The sequence below is a fragment of the Ipomoea nil genome, unplaced genomic scaffold, assembly GCF_001879475.1.
Source record: "Ipomoea nil cultivar Tokyo-kokei standard unplaced genomic scaffold, Asagao_1.1 scaffold2283, whole genome shotgun sequence".
NCBI lineage: Eukaryota > Viridiplantae > Streptophyta > Magnoliopsida > Solanales > Convolvulaceae > Ipomoea > Ipomoea nil.
Window position 1 is genome coordinate 479,389 of NW_017618711.1, and position 22,950 is coordinate 502,338.

The window sequence follows — 22,950 nt, forward strand, 5'->3', positions numbered from 1 at the left end:
GTAGAACTCGGACAAAAATGTAATACTAATTAAGAATAAAGTGTATGTTATTTATAAGGGAAAATGTAATACTTTTGAGGATAAATGTAAATTTTTACATTTTGATGTAAAAATATTACATTTTTCATCAAAAGTATTACATTTCCCTTATGTTGGATATATCGTTGGTAAAACCCAATAATAATCGTACGAAAACTCGAAAAGATTATTATTTTATGGAAATTTTTGAGAAGGAAAGGACGAAGGGATATGGCTCGGGTTGGTGTAACTGGTTAACACGAGTCGAGCGAATCACTCTTTCCTTAAAACCTTATTTGCTACCTCCTACAAGTGCTAGGAGCGTTGTAGACTAGGTTTCGCAGGATAAAACGTGTTACGGTTCAACGTTTGAGCACCCAAACTTTGAACCCGGCGAACTAAAGCAAAGCTTAAAACACATTAGGTAAAGAAAGGAGTAAAGCAGAGAGTTTTGGAGCTGAAAACGTAGAGAAAATTGTTGTATCAAATTTTGCTGCTCTACCCCTTCTTATATAGGGTTGAAGGAGTTCAATAGCCTTCAATACGACATTTAAGATTGAGATAAAGCCAATTTGTGACACCTGAAACAGCAAGCCCATTATGTGAGACTTAAATTCGAATTTTAAAATTAGAATGAATAGAAAATTAATCCCGTAACTGTTGAATTTAATCTCACAACAATCTGGTTGCAGAAGGCTATTGACCTACTGCCATGGTTCGGCTGGGGCCGAACCCATGCTGGTATAGTTCGGCCTCCCCTCGAGCCGAATGTTGTTGAGTTCGGCCTCTGTTGCGTTGGAATGGAGAAAATGGAACCCATGCTGGCTTAGTTCGGCCTCCCCTCGAGCCGAATGTTGTTGAGTTCGGCCCCTATTGCGTTGGAATGGAGAAAACGAAACCCATGCTGGCTTAGTTCGGCCTCCCCTCGAGCCGAATATTGTTGAGTTCGGCCTCTATTGCGTTGGAAAAAGGCCTCTATTGCGTTGGAATGGAGAAAACGGAACCCATGCTGGCTTAGTTCGGCCTCCCCTCGAGCCGAATGTTGTTGAGTTCGGCCTCTATTGCGTTGGAAAAAATGGTCTGTTACTAAAACTAACATACAAGACAAATCTTTTCATCAGGCTCATTTTGGGATTTGATTTGTACCCCCAATGCAAGAGAGAAAACATCTATGCTATACAATTCATTAAGCTTTAGAAAGGCTCTTGTATAAATAGTGGTGCAAACCCACTTCCCAAAATAATATGGGACAAAAACTTCATTTTTCCCTTCATTTTTCCAACTCAAATGGGTCATACTTTGAGAATCAATATCTTATTCACCCATTATCCGTTTTGAGCGTACAATATGTCAATTCTTTCTTCTCACTACGAAGAACCCGAATCCACTTTGATCCGACTCAAATTGGAAGTGGACCCCACCAATAATTGTACCAAAAGTATAAGCAGCATCTCAAACAATTACTTTTTTTTTATATGTAAATATTCTTGAATTCACAGGTAAGAAAATTAAGTAAATTTCATATTTAGTCGCAGATGAATGTTGTTTTTCTTCAACATTATATATATATTTTTTTCTCATAAAGAATGCAATCCTTTTTAATTTAAACTTGTGTGGATTTTCAAAATAAAGTTGTTTTACACCAAAGTAATCTTCCGCTTCAAGTTTTCAACAAAGTGTGCAATAGCTATTTTTCTTCAAAATATGTTACATTTTTTCATAAATGATGCAACATTTTTTTTTTCCATTCAAACTTCTACAAAATTTTCAAAACGATGATATTATACCTCAAAGTGATACTATTTTTCAATAAAATGATGATGTTTTTATCAAAAACAATATTGTTTTTCTCTTAGAAAGTTTAAAATATATTTACAAAAATTTCAATTTATTTTTCAATATCTAAAATTCTAAACAAAAGAAAAATCATATTAAGAAAAAAAAGAAGAGTTTGTCAATCATCGACGCTATAAATCCTATAAATATGTGTCTAGTTTTTGTTCGTCTTCTCCATTATTCTCATCGATCAAAGCCCCATATATATGATTTTACAGTATTTTGTTTAGATATTGAAGATGTTTCCTTGAAATGACCATTTTACCCTAAAAATATAAAATTCGGTAACATTTCGCCGTCAATTTGGCTTAAAGAATCAAAACTGATAAAAATAACGAAGTTAGGCACAAAAATTTTAAAAAATAAATAAATAAAGTTGTGCGTCAAAAGTAATAGAATCTCAAAAATTGTGGGACTAAAAGTGAAATTAATTCTTTTGGGAACAACAACAACATCTAGAAGAAAAATATTAGTGGAAAAATTTAAGAAGGGAGAAAGTATTTTTCTTTAATAAATGATATTTCAATCTATCTTATTTTGAGAAATTTTTTTAAAAAGTTTCATATTTTTTAATTATTGCATTGGAAGAGTAAGGACGATGCTACTATAAAGTAGTTAAACATAAAAATTGTGTATAACCAACTCTATTTATAGGCATATAATTGTCATCTCATTTGCCATAGACGTCGTCGTTCATACTCCATAAGACCATAACCATGGAAAAGGATAATAATGAGTTTAAGCTACATATTGGCATTCTTTCAAGCCCCGGAATAGGCCACATAATCCCGGTTCTTGTCCTAGGCAAGCGCCTCGTCGCGGTCCACAACGTCAAAGTCACCGTCTTCGTCGTCACCACCGCCGGTTCACCCACCGAAGCGCAGCTCATCAAGTCCTCGGACATGGCGGAAAACCACCTCAACATCGTCGAAATACCGCCGGTTGATATCTCCGCCTTCCTCGACGACAACACCAAGATGGTCACCCAGCTCTGCCTGCTCGTGCGCGCGGCTTTGCCCGGCGTGCGCTCCGCCTTACGGGGCGTGAACCGCCGCCTAGATGCCCTGATCGTCGACCTGTTTTGCACGGAAGCCCTGCCGGTCGCCGATGAGCTTAACTTGCCCAAATTTGTCTACGTTCCGAGTAATGCTTGGTTCGTCGCCTTGACGGTTTACTGTCCGGTCCTGGACCGGGAAATCGCGGGTCAGTATGTTGACTGGGAAAAGCCGTTGGGAATTCCGGGTTGTAAGCCGGTTCGACCGGAGGACGTGGTTGACCCCATGTTGGACCGGAATGATCAGCAGTACCGGGAGTACCTAGGGCAAGGGCGTGGGTTCACCATGTCGGATGGGATCTTGATGAATACTTGGGAAGATGTTGACCCGGGCTCACTCAAAGCGCTTAGAGAAAATGAAACGCTAAGGAAAGTCGTGAGCGGACCGGTTTACGCGGTCGGTCCGCTGACGAGAGACATGGAAGAAAGAGATGGTTTTGATGGGACGATAATGCAATGGTTAGACAAGCAACCTCGTGAGTCCGTCCTGTACGTGTCGTTTGGGAGCGGTGGAACGTTATCGGCCGAGCAAATAACCGAGTTAGCTTGGGGATTAGAACTGAGCGAGCAAAGATTCATTTGGGTGGTTCGACCACCTTCACAATGTGGCTCTGACAAGTCCTTCTTCACAATCGGACAAGGAGCTGACGGTACGCCGGATTATTTGCCGGAAGGGTTTTTGACTCGAACTCACAACCAAGGGTTGGTAGTGTCCATGTGGGCTGAACAGGCACTGATTTTAAGACATCCGTCAACGGGAGGGTTCTTGAGTCATTGCGGATGGAACTCGACACTGGAGAGCATCACAAACGGAGTGCCAATGATCGCGTGGCCGTTGTACGCAGAACAAAGGCAAAATGCCACCATGCTAACGGAGGAGCTGGGGGTTGCAATTCGGCCGGCGAAATTGCCGACTAAGGAAGTAGTTGCAAGGGAAGAGGTGAAAACATTGGTGAAAACGATGGTGCAGTACAAGGAAGGGAAGGAGTTGAGGAAAAGGGTTCAGAAACTAAGGATTAGTGCAGAGAAGGCTTTAAGCACTGAAGGCTCATCTTACAATTCCATGTGTGTGGCTTTGAATATGATTCAGAAAAGGAGGGATTTGAAATTGCACATAGATGCATGAAACGGGTCAAACTCATAACTTTTTTATATGAAAATTATGTTTTACCTACTGGTTCATATATTTAATGTTTTTAATTATATGAATTGGGTCCGATATATATGCCAGGCCAATTTGTCCAATATATATATATGGCCTTCTTCCCATCCCTAAGCTAGCCAACCCCCAATTCTCATCAATAGACTTTCTAGGTTTAAATTTCTAAAAGTAACTCAAGTGAGCTTGAATTTTGAAATGAATATGTTTCACTCTTCTTTTGAAAAGATGAATTTAACTCAAAGATTAAGTGTGCTACGGAAGACTTAATAAAACTGCGTAAAACAATTTGCAAAAGTTTGTTTAGAAATGTTTGTGTGTACGTGTGGGGTAAGCTCAAACAGACAAGTAATTAAAAGATAAAGAGTATAGGGATACTGAGATTGAGACAAGATTATATATATATATAGTGGTTCAAGAAATCTCCCTACTCCACTCTTCTATTCGACACAGGAGGGATTTCATTAGTATTACTATTACAAAAATGTTCATAAAAATATGTCTTTTCGCTATACTTCTTAAGTGTAGTATAGTTGGGTGTCCATCTTAGTAGTCTTGGCTATTTCACTATTTCGAGGATGTTGAGGTGAGGGCTTGTGATGTCGTTCTTCGAGGATTTCAGGAGTTGCGTTTCAGTTGGTGAATCGGCGGTGGTGATAACGAAGACGGTGACTTTGACGTTGTGGACACCGGCGAGGGGATTGCCCAGTACAAGAGCTGGGATTAGGTGACGGGTGACCTATGCCGGGGCTTGAAAGGATGCCAATATGTAGCTTAGATTGATTATTGTTATCCATGGTCATGGCGTCTATGGCAACTGAGATAGATGAGCAATATATGGCACTATATGTAGAGGACTTAATGTCATATGACGTAAGAGCTCTTTCCAGTATGATAGTTTTGTCAGTTCTAAATTTTTAAATTGATTATTTATGGTCATTCAATTTTCAAATTGTTACAATCTGTGATTGAAGTTAACCACACATTGTGCTTCAACTTTTAAAATTTAATCAGCACTGAAAAGGATCATGGTGTGTTAAAATTTGATAGTTGAAAGACTATGGGTAGTTAACTTGAACTATAAATGATAACAATTTAAAAGTTGAAGGACCTCAAATGATTAATTTAAAAATTTAGGACTAAATGTGACAAAATTACTATATTTTGAGTACATCACATGATATCTTTGTTGGAATTTTTAGCTAAAAATGGCATTTTGAGTGATTATTTTATAGTACAAATATATGTGGGGTCCACTTTCGATTTGGGTCGGGTCAAAGTGGATTCGGGTTCTTCGTAGTGAGACGAAGAATTTGATATAATGTACGCTCAAAATGGATAATAGGTGATTGAGAAATTGATTCTCAAAGTGAACCTATTTGAAAGAAGTCAACAACTTAAACCTATTGTTTAGTGGCTAATTAAGATTAGCACTAATCTTGATGCTAATTACTTAGCATTCACGAAAGAATGCTTGTAATTAAGCTTTGGAAAAAGGTTAAGTTGCAATTAAGCTTTTGAAAGCTTGATTAGTGAATTGGGAAATGAACTTTCGTGCTATGCTTTGTGCATGGACGAAAGTTGTGCATGAATTGAGCTTGAGCTTTGGATTCCAAAGTAGCTCATTTCGTGCTGTGGATTCGGTGTGCACGAATCAAATGCTATATGCATTGATTCGTGCTGCACCGTTTCGGTGCTTGCGGACCACTCGGGTGTGGTTTCCGGTCTCAATTCGTTAAACCTTCGGGTTTGTACGGACTTTTCGGTCACTCAGATATTTTGAAACTGGTCGTTATGGTCGGTACGAATTAATCGCGTATTAAGTTCGTGACCGTTGATATTATTTCGATAATAAGTACGACCGTTTTGAACGTTATAATTCAATTATAAAATTGAATTTATGTTGGATTAATGTGCCATTATAAGCTTTTAACTCCACTCTTCCTACAAATACATGATGTTGGCAAATTGATGTTTTCACTCCGTTTGAGAAATCAAAAGCCTTATTTTCACTTCTCTCTATGCTCATCCTTTGTTTCAAAGAGAAAAGTTTCTGCCAACATCTTCCGTAAAACATCGGAGTGCTCAACTTGTGTTCTAGTTCGCCGGGCTTTGGGTTGGAGTGCTCGAACGCCAAAGTCGTAGTCCGTTTTATCCCGGGATACTGACGCCACAACGGTCCTAGCACCCTCGGGAGGTGGCGAATCGGTTTTAAGGAGAGTGTGTGTACACACGACTCGGGCTTCCTCTGCTACTTCTTTCTTCTCGTTGGGTTAAAACCTCAGGTTAGAAACCCGTATCTTGTTTATTTTTTGTTCTTGGTTTCGGACCAAGTGGTGGGATTAATCTCGGATAGATTAAATCCTTGTACTAGTTTCGTACTAGTTGTGGTGGGATTATTTTTGATAAAATAAATCCCTATTTGGTTAATATATATATATTGTATATATATATATATGAAATTTTGGTTTCGTACCAAAATTGGTTGGAATTAATTTTTTATAAATTAATTTTTTTTTCGGGACAAATATATATTTTATATATATATATTTTGTGTATCGATTTATTCACCAATTTCCAACAATCTTTATCTTTATCTTCTTTATATATATAATAAAGCAGAATCGATCTAGCCACAAAATTTTCCCTCCAAAGTGTGAATGCATTTTGATAGAAACAAGATTAGCAAGTATATATGAATGCATTAATTGTGTGGGTACTGGATAAATGTATTTATACTTTTTTTTATTGAAGTTATTATGTGTACTTATATTTTACAAATTATATTTTATTATCTCTCTCTCTCTCTTTATATATATATATATATATATATATATATATATATATATATATATATATATATATATATATATATTAAAGCATAATGAAGTATAGAAAAAAGTTTATTGTGTTCAAATTTATTGATAAAGTTTTATATTTAATATTTTTTTTGAATGCTACTAGCTCTATTACAATGTAGTATCTATTCATTGTTCATATACTTTCTCAACCTACTGAAACACAAAGAGCCAATAACGTCTCCATTGAGGCTTGAACTCACAACCTTCAAAATAAAAGTCCAACCTAGGAACCATTAGACCACATAATCCTAGTAATTTTATGTTTAATATAATTTGTATATATATTCATTTAAACCTCAATTATAATTAATTTGACTCTACATATATAAAGAGGAGAAATTAGATATAAAATAAATATAGTTCTTACATAAATAATCTTTTTCAAATTAATAAGTTTTTTGTGGAGATTTTCGACCAATATCGCCTGTTATTTTATTTACAAGTGTTATTTAAATACGTTAGATATATAATTAAAGTAGTTATTTAACTATTTTAAATTCAAATTCCTTTCAAAAAACAATTCAAATAATAATACAAGTAACAATAAACTTTAAAATCAACATAATAATATCATAATTAAACTTTTTAAAATATTCAATATTAAATTATATAGTTATACTTACATTTTTAATCAAACTAATTCTGAGCTCAAGAACTCAAGTACTTTTTTTTTTTTTTTTACAATCATTACTTTATTCGCTAATTCAGAAGATGTAAAAAATTTAATTGGTAAATTTGTTAAATTAATAATAGTTTATGCATCACACGGGACAATTACTTCTCCCAAGGCTGAATTCTCAACTCAACACGGGACAAGTACTAGTTAACTTATACGTAGAGTTGAATTTACGTTTTATGTGTTGACTATTGCAATTTTTTACTAACATCAGTATTATTAACATATTACAACCATGCCTCTTGACGTGATTCTCGAAAGGTCAACTTTCCGGATCTAGATTTGTACCCTAATTTTATATCCATGTTTGGGGCAATGTATAGTATATCATGGAACAAGGTAACCTTGTATGCATGGTAGAGTTTAATCTAAAATAATGTTGTTTTATATTAAGTGTATTGTTAACTAATACATTATATTTAATAATTTTCATAATTTATTATTGTTGATTTTATGACTTTTGATCCGTTATGGCAAGTCAACATAAGTGGTTGAATGATGAGATAAAATATAAATAATTGAGAGAACTATAAATGAGAATAATATTTTTAATGTAAAAAATGAAAGGTAAAAATTACAGATCTTTTTTCTACGATGCCAAGCTAGAATCTGTTATCTTCACAGTAACTTTAGTACATGTACAATTTGTATATGGAGTTATCCGACTTGGAATATTTTAGGGAATTTTAGGATGAAGAGAGGCTTAGCTTTATTGTGTTGGTAGAGTGATTGAGCCAGGTGCATGTTGGGATATCGCCTAGGGTTGATTTATAAATTTATAATTTTATAATAAACATTCTTCCAAAGGCTGAACCCTAATCTTAAGGGACCCCACACCTCGACCCGACAGAGCATTTGGAAAGATGTAAATCATGGTAACTCAACTGAATATGAACCACATAGGCTAGACCGGTGCTCATTGCGCACAAGGAACCCCCCTCACTTTGAGAGGTTGCTCCCACACTGCCTCTGGTGAAATTTTATAATAAACATAAATGAATTGCATACGTAAATGAACATACGTAAAAATTACAAGCTTTTATTTCCAAACTTATAATTAAAATAAAAACACAATTATTAATTCCTTAAAAAAACAAAAAAACAAAAAAACAAAAAAAAAAAAAACAATTTGTTAGTTTTTGGGTTTTTGGGCCCAGGAAAGTCCAACACAACCTTGATCGATGGATTCACCTTTCAATAAAGGTAGAAAAATAGAAATGAGTGAATGAAAGTAGCAGAAGTGTTCTTCTATTCTCTGGGCATGGACTCACCTGTTTTACATCTTTGGAGGGCCTTTATATAGTAGACCCTCCTTTAATTCGGTTTTAAAGTACATTAAGGGGTCGTGAATGCTAATTACATCGCAAGGCCGTTGGGCTGCCGTTACTGGGCCTCCCAACGGCTCCTTGGCTGGGCTCTTCAATGCCCTCTTTAATATCTTCCAACAACTCTCTGCGGCAAATTATGCCCTGGACCCAAAACGATGTCGTTTTTCAAAAAAAAAAAAAAAAAACGCGTCATTAGTTATTAAAAAAAAAAAAAAAAAAAAAAATCGCGCGTGTTTTGTCGTTAACAGCGTTATTTTTTTTTTATTTTTTTTTTTTTGGATTATGAATGTACAGTTATGCCGTTATGAATGTACAGTTATGCAATTATGAAATTATGAACACAGAGCTCTAACATTATGAACTTACAATTATGAACATATAGTGATAAAATTATGACCATGGAGCTTTAAAATTGTGAATATAGAGCTTCGAAGATTATGGATGTACAGTTATGGAGTTATGAATGTACAGTTATGGAGTTATAATCTACAGTTATGGATTTATGAATCTACAGTTATGAGATTATGAATCTACAGTTATGAGATTATGAATCTACAGTTATGGAATTATGAATGTACAGTTATTGATCGAATTATGAACAAAGAGCTCTGACATTATGAACTTACAATTATGAACATATAGTGATAAAATTATGAACATAGAGCTCTAAAATTGTGAACATAGAGCTTCGAAAATTATGAATGTACAATTATGGAGTTATGAATGTACAGTTATGGATGTACAGTTATAGAGTTATAAACGTACAGTTATGGAGTTATGAATGTACAGTTATTAACATATAGTAATACAATTATGAACATATACTCTTATAACGAAGCGGTCTGAACACGGGTCTAGAGCATAACGATTGACTCTCTGCCCTCTTGGCCGAGTCCTCGTCCCGACCTCGGGGTCGGCCCGACTTCCGGACTCGGTCCGAGTCTCTTTCGAGCCTTCTTACTTCTCCACTCCTTGGGCCGTATTTCATTTTTCTTTGGGCTTCTCCATTCTTTTGGACCTTCTCTATCCTTTTTTGGGCCCCATCATCACAATTATTAACAAAATAATAATAATAATAATAATAATAATAATAATAATAATAATAATAATAATAATAATAATAATGTGTGTTGTGCCGTTGCAATTGCAACGGCACAGCATGGGCCGAAGCAACGGTCAAAGGCCAAATAAATACAATTGGCGGCCACTCTCAAACACCTATTTATTTATTTTTTTAAAATTTTCTGACATGTTTCTTTGAATTGTAGGAGGAAAATGTTGTGAAGATTTTGCTTTCCCATTTGTCAAAGTCTACCCCAAGGAGATTTTACTATTATATTATAAAATATGGTGAAGATCTCCTTATTAGGGATACCCTTAGGATCGAGTAGATGATTATATTCCATGTCCTTCTTGTCTCTAATTAATGGCGTCTTTTATAGAGGAAAAATAGTAGTATTACATATGATAATTTTATTTTATTTTCTTTGGGAAGGGGGAGGGGAGAACGTAACCCAGCTAAACAAGTGTACGTCTAGCTCCTTAGCACCTATGTTGAGAGCTATCTTCACTTTGTCCACCTCAAACTGTCCCATGATCTCCAAGGGGAGAGTCATAAATTCGATCCAGCTACAATTCTTTCGCAGGTAAAATGACTAAAATGTGAAGATAGAAGCATATATTTTTCAAAATGTGACTTTGCTAAAAGTTGGACAAAAATATGAAAAGCACATTTGGGAGATGCGTTTGATGTCAGAATTGGTCAAATAAAAAACGCAAGTCCCACTTGCGTTTTGTTTGTTTGTTTGTTTTTTCTTTTTTTTCTTTAATGGTCGCCAGCAACGAGCAACACCCAGCCCTTGATTCATGGTGCTCTCCGGCAATTCAAGAAGAGCTACAAAGCTTCTGATGAAAATCCTTTTTTCCAGATATTCCAATCTGTCTATGTGCATCAAATCCAAATGCTCCAGAAGTTGCAGTTGATAAAGGGGCTTCTCCGTGGCAACACCGGTCACCGGTTTCTCCAGCGAGAAGGCCACTGGTTGCAAATTTGACACCAAATACTACCAAATAAATGTAAAAGCAATAAATAACATGAAAGGGAAAGGGAAAGGATCACAAGCATGACAATGAAACAAAGGAGGAGACCATGGTCTTTCCTGTGGCCCTTTGGTTCGTCTCGCTCTGATGCACGCCATACTGCAGTTGCAGTGCCTGAAACCAACATAGATAGCAGCCAGGAATATAGTCATTATAGCCAGTACATTATTCATTTCTCTCGGGACGTGACTAATCTTCACCTCTCAATCCTTGTTAATCCACTACTTGCATTCTTTTACGATATTCTCACATGGACCAGTGGTCTGAGTGCCCATGTTAATCCAGTCTACCACATCCTGTGAGTCACAGTAGAACTGCACCTTCTTCTTGCCAGTGTCCCAAACCCATTTAATTCCAAGGTATAGTACGTGCCCACGCTTCACCCTCCATCACAGTGGTAGAGTGGGATATTTTGAAATGTAGAGGTGATTTAGGAAATATAAAGATATCTTTATCTTTATATATAATAAAGCAAAATCGAGCCACAAAATTTTTTCTCTAAAATGTTGATGCATTTTGATAGAAACAAGATTAGCAAGTATGAATGCATTAATTGTGTGAGTAGATGTATTTATACATATTTTTTTGAAGTTATTATGTGTATTTATATTTTATAAATTATATTTTATTATATATATATATATATATATATATATATATATATATATATATATATATATATATATATTAAAGCATAATGAAGTATGGAAAAAAGTTTATTGTGTTCAAATTTATTGGTAAAGTTTTATATTTAATATAATTTGTGTATATATTCATTTAAACTTCAATTATAATTAATTTGACTCCACATATATAAAGAGGAGAAATTAGATATAAAATAAATATAGTTCTTACATAATAATCATTTTCAAATGTATAAGTTTTTGGTAGAGATTTTCAACAAATATTGTCTGTTATTTTATTTACAAGTTTTATTTTAGTTATATAATTAAAGTAGTTATTTCAAATTCAAATAATAATACAAGTAATAATAAACTTTAAAATCAACATAGTAATAGCATAATTAAACTTTTAAAAATATTAAATATTACATTGTATAGTTATACTTACATTTTTAATCAAACTAATTCTGAGTTCAAGAACTCAAGTACGTTTTTCTGTTTCTGCAACCATTACTTTCTTTGCTAATTCAGAGGATATCAAAAATTTAATTGGTAAATTTGTTAGATTAATAATAGTTTGTGCATCGCATGGCAGAATTACTAGTTTAAGTAGTGGGAGATGATTTAGGGAAGGAAAGAATATTTAAGAAAGTAGAATTAATATATGTTACTTAATTGTTCTTCCATAATTGCAAGATTGCCATAATTGCCTTTCTTCAATATACTTGATTGCCGACGACATAAATATTTCTCCATAACTTTGACTAGGCCGCCATCCATACTTGGGCCTTTACGCCTTTTGGGCTTTTAATGAGAACTTGTAGAGCCCGAGTAGTACTCTTGGGCCAATCCCCGGTAACGACGCCAATTTTTTGATGTAGCTATCGTGAGTTTGGGTGTTTTGTCGTTCTCTCAAGATTGAGGGTTATGGCAAGTAATATGAAATCTAGGGCTCTCAAGAGCTAATAGGCTCTTCTAGAGCTCTCATGAATTGACAGCCTCTAGACCCTTCCATCACAAGCAACTAGGCACTAGCACTAAACTAGAAATACACAAGAAGCTAAGCAAAAAACAAGTATGGCAACAATAATTAAACAAGATAGCATAGACACATATAAACAAATTAAAAGATCAACACGAAATTAAGAAATAGAACTTAAGCTAGGGAACATTATATTTTAGATGCATAACAAAACCAAAGGACTGAGGAAAAATCACACAACCAAGGATTTGGGAGGACACACGTAGAAATCCTACTCTATAAGCCACTCTCGTGATAAATAAACAAGGATTAGAAATTTAGAACAAGGAATTGTCACACTCTGGTGATGTATCAATTTCAAGTTTTTAAAAAACACAAAGCATCAAGAGCCCCCAATTTTCCCTACTTTCATTGAAAGAAATCAAATTTATGCAAGGAGTGGATTGGAATCTTGACCCAACTCTTGTTGTAGCCAAAACTCCTCGGGATGCTTTGTGTTTTTTAAAATACTCAATCTTTAAATCTTCACTAAATAAAGTGATGATAAAGTGGAAAATAAATTTTTCAAAAAGTTTTGTTGACTCAAATAAATATGTGAGATTACATATGGCAAAAATTAAATAAAGTGATGATAAAGTAGATGAGACATAATTACTCCGCATAATATATATATTTTGTGGTTGGAATGTAACACTTTTGCCCCACTCAAATAGATATTTTAATAATATTGATGTTAGTAAAAATAAATAAATGCAATAATAAACTCAATCTATAGCGACATATAGTGCTCATCTCTATCAATTGCCACACACGTCGTTTTACGTACTCCATGATCATGGATAGCGATAATCAGTCTATGCTACACATCGCCATCCTTTCAAGCCCCGGCATAGGTCACATAATCCCATCTCTTGTGCTGGGCAATCGCCTCGCCGGCGTTCACAATGTCAAAGTCACCGTCTTCGTTATCACCACCGCCCATTCACCGACTGAAAGGCAACTGCTCGAGTCCTCTGACTTGACAAGCCGCCTTGACATCGTCGGAATACCGCCGGTTGACATCTCCGCCTTGCTCGACGCCAACACCAAGCCGCTCGTCCAACTTTGCCTGCTTGTACGCGCAGCTTTGCCGGGTGTACGCTCCGCCTTAATGAAGCAATGTCGCCGCCTCGACGCCCTCGTCGTCGACTTTTTCTGCACGGAGGCTCTGCCCATGGCGGATGAGCTTAACTTGCCAAAGTTTGTTTATGTTCCGACCAATGCGCGGTTCACGGCCTTGGCGGTTTACTGTCCGGTTCTGGACAGGGAAATCGTGGGTCAGTACGTTGAACAAGAAAAGGGATTGGAAATCCCGGGTTGTAAGCCGGTCCGACCGGAAGACGTGGTTGACCCGATGTTGGACCGGAATGATGAGCAGTACCGTGAGTACCTAAGGCTATGTGTAGGGTTCGGCATGGCAGATGGGATCTTGATGAATACTTGGGAAGATGTCGACCCGGTCTCACTCAAAGCTCTTAAGGAGAATGAAACCCTAAGCAAAGTTGTGGGAAAACCGATTTATGCCATCGGTCCGCTGACAAGAAACATTGAAGAAAGAGATGGTGATGATGATGGGATGATAATGCAATGGTTAGACAAGCAACCTCGGGAGTCCGTCTTGTACGTGTCGTTCGGAAGCGGTGGGACGTTATCTGCCGAGCAGATAACCGAGTTAGCTTGGGGACTAGAACTGAGCGAGCAAAGATTCATCTGGGTGGTCCGACCACCATCGATGCGCAGCTCAGACGAAGCATTTTTCACTACGGGACAAGGAGCCGACGGCACGCCAAATTACTTGCCAGAGGGGTTTAACACTCGAACCCAAAACCAAGGGTTGGTGGTGCCCGTGTGGGCCGAACAGACACTGATTCTAAGACATCCATCAACCGGAGGGTTCTTAAGTCATTGCGGGTGGAACTCGACCCTCGAGAGTATCAAAAACGGGGTGCCAATCATCGCGTGGCCCTTGTACGCGGAGCAAAGGCAAAATGCCACCTTGCTCACGGAGGAGCTAGGGGTTGCAATTCGGCCTAAGAAGTTGCCAACAAAGGGAATAGTCTCAAGGGAAGAGGTCAAGACATTGGTGAAAACAATGTTGCAGTCCAAGAAAGGAAAGGAGATGAGGGAAAGGGTAGTGAAGCTAAAGATGAGTTCAGAGAAGGCTATAAGCATTGGAGGCTCATCCTACAATTCCATGTGTGAGGTTCTGAATGCGATAGAGAAGAGGAGAGATTTGAAACTTTGAACACGAGTTTAATATAAGTATATTGCTGAATGCAGATCGTTAATTATGTATTGGAATATCTATAATTGCATGTCATCAATAAATTCCTCGTGCTTTTTTTTTTGTGTGTTTTGGACCTTATTAGCTTGCTTAGATTAGAAGATTTCGATTCAAAAAAAAAAAAAAAAAAAAAAAAAATTGGAGGATTTAAAAGCAAGAAATATTAGTAAAATAAACTTTATTTTAGCACTACACAAGAACAACGGCAAATTGACAATCTAATTATTACTCCCTCAACCATGGTTCACCTGCTAAGTAGACCATGGTTTACAAATCATTGATATAAAATATATTTTACTCCGTAGGTCCTGTTTGGTAAAATGGCTGTTAGCTGTTAGCTGATTGTGTTAATTAGAGGGTATAAATAATTGATAACATTAGCTTATTGTAGAAAAATGTTTGGTAAATTAGTTGTTAGCTGATAGCTATTTGGTATAATTTTTTTTTTCTCAAAAAGCTAATTGAAAAAGTTGCTTGGACTGCTTTTTGAATTTTAGCCTTTTGAAATTGCAAAAAGCTAATTAACCAAACATTTATATTGATATTTTAACTAAATCAAACAATTAATAGTGGTCAAATAAGCCAAAATTTGCCTATAGGCTAATGTTTTACCAAACATGGCCTAAATGTTTTTTGAGGTACATTATTTAATTATTGAATTTTTCATTATTTCCACACGTACCAACCATATGAAGAAGGAAGTGGAAAACGGTTTGAAGGGTACAATATACCTGTGTGGATGAAGAAAAGAGATAATTACTTTCGACAAGTCCATCAGACTCAAAGAAACGAAGAAATCAAGAAAGCAAACCGAGAACTTTGGAACAAACAAGAAGAAGCGAGACTAGCAAGAGAGAAGGAACTGGTTGAAAGAGAACGAATCAAAGAAGCAATAAAGGATGTCACGAAAGTCAAGAAAAATGCTGAGGTTGGAGTCAAATATAATGCTACCTTCAAAATTCACAAGGAATCTGGAAAAAGCTATACCGAAGGAATGCACTCATTTGAACTCATAACATGGTGGAATCTCGCTTAATTGAAGGAGAAAACATCCTCGAAGCATACAACAATTACGTGAGCAGCAACATCAAATGTGAATATGAAGACATTGTCAGAGAAAGCTCAATTCAAAAGTACAGAGAGCATATCAACCGAGACATCGACATGAAGAGGATGCTCAAGAAACAAAAAGAGAGAGATGACAAAGAAAGAGAAGAAGCTCAGATTCAGAAGGCGAAACTTTTAGATATGTAAAGGCTTCTTTCCCTCAACACCAGTAACAATATTTGTAAGTGTTTTTTATCTCTATAAAAGTCACTTTTATCTCAATCCGTCTTGTCTTTATCTCAGTTATCCGCTTTGAATACTTGTATTGTCTTACATTCTTCTAGAACTCATATTTATACTCTTCTAATTGGCTGTTTTGAAATGAAAAATCCTTTATGGGACAATTATCAGCCTAATAAGGAGAGTATATGTTTTGTCATCATCAAAAAGGGGGAAATTGTTAGGAACATATGTATTAGGATTTTGATGATACCAATGTAACTTAGAAGTAGACCCCTAACTTTTTGTCACTTGTCTTGTTACCTTCGTTCTAGACGAAAGGTACCTTAACTCATCATGTAATTCGTGTTAAGCTAGACAAACACACGAAACCGAGTTAAGTTTATTTTTTAGTTAGGTCTCTCTTAACGAAAGAAGAGCAGTTTGATGAAGCACATTCTCATCTCAACTGGACAACGAAAGTTGAGATGATCTTCTACTACAGAAAGCAGAAGCCGAAAGAAGTCCTCTGATCTAGAGACCTTTATGACTGTCAAGACAACTTATCTTCTCTCTACTCAAGAAGAATGTTGTCAAATGTCTCATCTGAAGATCATCCTAGGAATAAACTCTCCTAAGAATGAGAGCACACTTATCAAGGTGCATTAAATGCCACAGTACTACTTTTCGGAGCTAGAAGACAAAATAAGCAAAAGTGCTTATCTCCAACGTCTATATAGTGCAACTGCATTTAATGAAGCAATAAATGCACAAGGCTCTCCGGTTATTAACCACTGGATCATAGGTTTGAAATATCATCTCCCTCCAAAGGATGGATTTCTTCTCACCTATAAATACCCATCTTCTCCACATTTGAAGGTGCTGGTTTTTAGAACAATTGAATTCATTCTCTCAAAAGCTCCTTATACAAGTTCACTCTCTCAAGCTTTTGAAATCCAGTAATTCAAGGTGTGAAATTTGAAGAAGACGCATTTAAATTCATTCACACATCCTTGAAGAAGTCTTGCAACTTTGTACACGCTGATTATCCATCTAGCCACCAGCCAGTCAAGACTTCAACGTGTTGGAGAAACTCAAAGATTATTCAATCCAACCCTCAACTCTGAAGAAGAAGTTGATAGAGGCGGAGTAAACTCGAGGAGTTGAAAAACCTTCAAGTAGCTGTCTGGCTTAGTGATCAAGGAAGCTATCTTGGTGTAATTTGTACTAGGAGTGATAGTGCAAACCTTTCACGAGTTGTGAAAGAAGAGTGGAGTAGGCACAGTTGGCCGAACCACTATAAAAACTCTCTTGCCTTTGTCTCTTTACATTTCAGCATTTTACTTTCGTGCATCGCATTTCATTAGCCCTAACCGAAAGTTCCTCATAAGATCAAACAGTGCAAAGAAATTTAAAACTTACCTATATATCCGCTGCGTAATAACCCCGAAAGGAGTTATTATTCGAGAAAAACGAATTGAGTCTATTCACCCCCCCCCCCCCTCACACCCCCCCTCTAGACTCTCCTTTCGATCCTACCGGGACCAACGCTACTCAATGATGATGAATTTTGTCTAATTGATGAAATGAATAAAATAATGATCATTTTGAACACTATTATGACACTTCATAAGCAAAATAAAGCTAAATATGAAGTGGATATGGGATACAAATATATATGTCGCCCATGACCAGCAAACTCAGTTTTTACGAAAGTCAGTTACATAATAAGAATTATTACCTGTAATTCTACTTATGGATTCTCATTGTACAATGCTAAAGTCTCCTAATACAAGAGATCTTATGGATCAGTTGCATACTAAATTCTATTGAATAAATATCCTCTCTTAAGGTTTAAAATGGGTCCTAAATTTCCATAATAAAATCCATTTTTTCGCAACATTATTCTCTAAAATCTTATTATTTTAATGATTGTGTTGAATAGCTGTTGACTATCCAAAACTCAAAACCAACAGTTTTCAAACCTTAAAAATAAAAAAATAAAAATAAAAATAAAAAAGTAAGTTAAGCTTTCAACACATCCAAAATGCAATGTTGACTACTTAATTAAATAGTGAAGATTTAAAGATTGTGAGGAAAAAAAAAAGTTAAGCTTTCAATACATCCAAAATGTAATGTTGACTATTTAATTAAATAGCGAAGATTTAAAGATTGTGAGAGTACATATGCATAAATTAAAGTGATGATAAAAGCAAAACATAAATATTTGGGAAAATTGTAATTTATGTCCCTCACAAATATATCAGTTATCAATGTCGTTCATGAATTATCAGTGGTGTAAATGTTGTCCCTCAATTTTCAAAACGTGACATATATTGCCTCTCCCCTAATATGAAGAAGGAGAAATATTGTTGTCGACGGAAGGAGAACAATCAAACAAAGAAAAATTGAAGAAAAAACGTGGTCTTCGAATAAGAAAGACAACGAGTAACCACATTTACATCACTAATAATTCAAGGAAGAACCAATATATGTCACATTTTGAAAATTGAGGGATAACATTTATACCACTAATAATTCAGAGTAACATTGATAATTGACATATTTGTAAGGACATAAATTACAATTTTTCTTAAATATTCTTTTATTGGTTGGAATGTAACACTTCTGCCCCACTCAAATAGATATTTTAATAATATTGATGTTAGTAAAAATAAATGCAATAGTCAAAACAAAAATTAGAATCAACTCTTATCCATAGGCCATAGCGATATATAGTCCTCATCTCTATCAATTGCCAACACGTCGCTTTACATACTCCATAATAATGGATAACAATAATCAGTCTATGCTACACATTGGCATCCTTTCAAGCCCCGGCATAGGCCACATTATCCCATCTCTTCTACTGGCCAATCGCCTCGCCGGCGTCCACAATGTCAAACTCACCGTCTTCGTTATCACCACCGCCGATTCACCAACGGAAAGGCAACTGCTCGAGTCCTCGGACTTGACAAGCCGCCTTAACAACGTCGGAATACCGCCGGTTGACATCTCTGCCTTGCTCGACGCCAACACCAAGCCGGTCGCCCAGCTTTGCCTGCTTGTACGCGCTGCTTTGCCGGGTGTACGCGCCGCCTTAACGAAGCAATGCCGCCGCCTCGACGCCCTCGTCGTCGACTTTTTCTGCACGGAGGCTCTGCCCATGGCGGATGAGCTTAACTTGCCAAAGTTTGTTTATGTTCCGACCAATGCGCGGTTCACGGCCTTGACGGTTTACTGTCCTGTTCTGGACAGGGAAATCGTGGGTCAGTATGTTGAACAAGAAAAGGGATTGGAAATCCCGGGTTGTAAGCCGGTCCGACCGGAAGACGTGGTTGACCCGATGTTGGACCGGAATGATGTGCAGTACCGTGAGTACCTACGGCTAGGTGTAGGGTTCGGCATGGCAGATGGGATCTTGATGAATACTTGGGAAGATATCGACCCGGTCACACTCAAAGCTCTTAGAGAGAATGAACCCCTAAGCAAAGTTGTCGGAAAACCGGTTTATGCCATTGGTCCGCTGACAAGAAACATTGAAGAAAGAGATGGTGATGATGGGACAATGATAATGCAATGGTTACACAAGCAACCTCGGGAGTCCGTCTTGTATGTGTCGTTTGGAAGCGGTGGAACGTTATCGGCCGAGCAGATAACCGAGTTAGCTTGGGGACTGGAACTGAGCGAGCAAAGATTCATCTGGGTGGTCCGACCGCCATCGATGCGTGGCTCAGACGACGCATTTTTCACTACGGGACAAGGAGCCGACGGCACGCCAAATTACTTGCCGGAAGGGTTTAACACTCGAACCCAAAACCAAGGATTGGTGGTGCCCATGTGGGCCGAACAGGCACTGATTCTAAGACATCCGTCAACCGGAGGGTTCCTGAGTCATTGCGGGTGCAACTCAACCCTCGAGAGTATCAAAAACGGGGTGCCAATCATCGCGTGGCCCTTGTACTCCGAGCAAAGGCAAAATGCCACCTTGCTCACGGAGGAGGTAGGGGTTGCAATTCGGCCTATGAAGCTGCCAACAAAGGGAATAGTCACAAGGGAAGAGGTAAAGACATTGGTGAAAATAATGTTGCAGTCCAAGAAAGGAAAGGAGATGAGGGAAAGGGTAGTGAAGCTAAAGATGAGTTCAGAGAAGGCTATAAGCATTGGAGGCTCATCCTACAATTCCATGTGTGAGGTTCTGAATGCCATTGAAAAGAGGAGAGATTTGAAAATTTGCACACAAATTTAATATAAGTATATTGCTGAATGCCGATAATTAATTATGTATTGGAATATCTATAATTGCATGTCATCAATAAATTCCTCGTGCTTTTTGTGTGTGTGTGTTTTAAACCTTATTAGCTTGCTTAGATTAGAAGATTTGGATTAAAAAAAAAATGGAGGATTTAAAAGCAAGAAATATTAGTAAAATAAACTTTATTTTAGCACTAGACAAGAACAACGGCAAATTGGCAATCTAATTATTACACCCTGAACCATGGTTCACCTGCTAAGTAGACCATGGTTTACAAATCATTGATATAAAATATATTTTACTCCGTAATATACTAAATATTTTTTAAGGTACATTATTTAATTATTGAATGTTCATTATTTAATATGGTATCAAACAATATTTAATCTCTAATACAAAAATAATGTAAATTCAATATATTAAAAATGCAAATTATATTGTACAATTATTGGACATGGTCCACAATATAAATTGCCTCGCCAATCATTGAGTAACCACGTGAAAAACGAATGGAATTGAAGCTGCGCTGATGCTAGCAGATAAAGGGTGCTCTAAAAAGATACTCCGTAATTGTAAACCTAACTAGTCTGTTTTGTGGTCACCCTATCTGTAGTGTCGGTAGGGAAAAAGAAATATAAGAATTTTGTTTGATTGGTGAGAAATATTTGTAGTCAATGTTTGATGGTGTAGAGTGACAAATTATACTACCCTGGTCCAAATGATATTCAAAAGTATGTACAGTTAACATGTTATGTACATTCAATTAACAAATTATGTAATTATAAATAAACAAAATGTATATAATGGCCCTGTTTGTAAAATAGTTAATTTATAGGTCAATTTTAGCTTATTTGACCATTATTGGTTGTTTAACTTAGTTTAAACATTAATATAAGTGTTTGGTTAATTAGTTTTTTGTACTCTAAAATGCTAAAATTCAAAAAGCTACTCAAAGCGACTTTTTCAATTAGCTTTTTGAGAAAATAAATAATACCAAACCGCTATCAGCTAATAGTTAATTTACCAAACATCTTTATACAATAAGCTCATGTTATCAACTAGTTATACCCTCTAATTAATCCAATCAGCTAACAGCTACCAACTATCAGCTATCAACTAACAACCATTTACCAAACAGGACCAATATGTTAACTGCTAATACATAATTTACTAATTGTATATACAAATATGTTAACTGCAGGTACATAATATGTTAATTGTAGCAGTTGTACTAAGTACATATATGTTAATTGTAGTGGGTACATAATTTATTAAATAAAGGTATATAATATGTTAACTGCATGTGCATAATCTGAATGTTATTTTCTACCAGAGTCCAAATACAAGGTAAATTCTGGTCCATGGTATAACAATTGGTGTGCACTGGGTAAGGCCAACTCTAGCCGGCAAAAGACCACAACAATTATCAGTTGTTATACCATGGACCAATATCTACCTTGCATTATAGACCCTTGTTCAAAAATTATGTGTAAACAATTAACATATTATGTGTTTTCAATTAATAAATTGTCCTTAATTTATTTGCAAGTGATGTTAACTGCAATCACATAATATCTTTAACTGTAAACATATAATCACCAGGATTAATTTGATGAAATAGTTATTTAGATATTTTAGATACATTAATTTGATTAGGTATTTTGATGAGTTAGGTATATAATTCGATGAGTTAGGTATTTCGATGAATTAGATTGATTTTGATAAGTTAGATACATAATATTTGATTATAAACTAGGTATTTTAATGATGAATTAGGTTCTTTGATTACGAATTAGGTACTCTGATTTTAATTCAAATTAGCTAATATTGTTTCTAAATGCGACCATAATCGAGTATCCATCTCCATAATACTTAGAGTAGCATTTTATCAATTGACATATATGGATCGGAGTTGGATGTATGAGAAACGCACTACACTCAAATATATACAAGAGGTTCAAGAGTTTATTCAATATGCTAAAGAAAATAAAAGTAAAAAGGTGGAAGATTTTATAACGTGCCCATGTCGTGATTGTAAAAATTTGGGAAGATATTGTAGTATAGTTTTGAGGAAGTTAAGATCCATTTGATACGCCGTGACTTTAAGAAAGGGAACGATAGATAGATATGGAATGGTGAAAGCTTACCTCCTAGTACAAGTGTTAGACTATTATTAAGAATGAAGCTCATGCATAGAGTGAAACTCAAGCAATTAGTTAGGTAGATAATGAGGTGAATAATGAAACTCATGCTAGGTGATGTGAGTCAAATTGTACATGTTTTTAGTGTTCATTTAATAGTGTTTGTTGGGTTCAATTCCGTGAAAATAGTAATTTAATTGCATATTCCTTTGTTTTATCATTTAGTTATGGTTCACACTTGTTTTGGAGGTTTTACCGATTTGCTAGTGTTTTGGAATCATTGTAGATCAAAGTTGAAAACAAAGGTAGTTCTAGAACAAGTTTGAAG

The 22,950-nt window shown here is 36.1% G+C and overlaps 3 protein-coding genes across 3 annotated transcripts; all 3 read left to right on the forward strand.

Annotated features, from left to right (window-relative positions):
- The first annotated feature begins 2,501 nt into the window (after positions 1-2,501).
- On the forward strand, positions 2,502-4,073 carry LOC109151067 (anthocyanidin 3-O-glucosyltransferase 5-like). Its single transcript, XM_019298976.1, has one exon. The coding sequence runs from the start codon at positions 2,571-2,573 to the stop codon at positions 4,032-4,034; it is 1,464 nt and encodes a 487-aa protein (XP_019154521.1). The 5' UTR covers positions 2,502-2,570; the 3' UTR covers positions 4,035-4,073.
- Positions 4,074-13,418: 9,345 nt separating this feature from the next.
- LOC109151207 (anthocyanidin 3-O-glucosyltransferase 5-like) lies at positions 13,419-15,024 on the forward strand. Its single transcript, XM_019299128.1, has one exon. The coding sequence runs from the start codon at positions 13,467-13,469 to the stop codon at positions 14,919-14,921; it is 1,455 nt and encodes a 484-aa protein (XP_019154673.1). The 5' UTR covers positions 13,419-13,466; the 3' UTR covers positions 14,922-15,024.
- Positions 15,025-18,951: 3,927 nt separating this feature from the next.
- Positions 18,952-20,539, forward strand: LOC109151205 (anthocyanidin 3-O-glucosyltransferase 5-like). Its single transcript, XM_019299127.1, has one exon. It carries the CDS (start codon positions 19,015-19,017, stop codon positions 20,473-20,475), a length of 1,461 nt encoding a protein of 486 aa, XP_019154672.1. The 5' UTR covers positions 18,952-19,014; the 3' UTR covers positions 20,476-20,539.
- Positions 20,540-22,950: the final 2,411 nt, after the last annotated feature.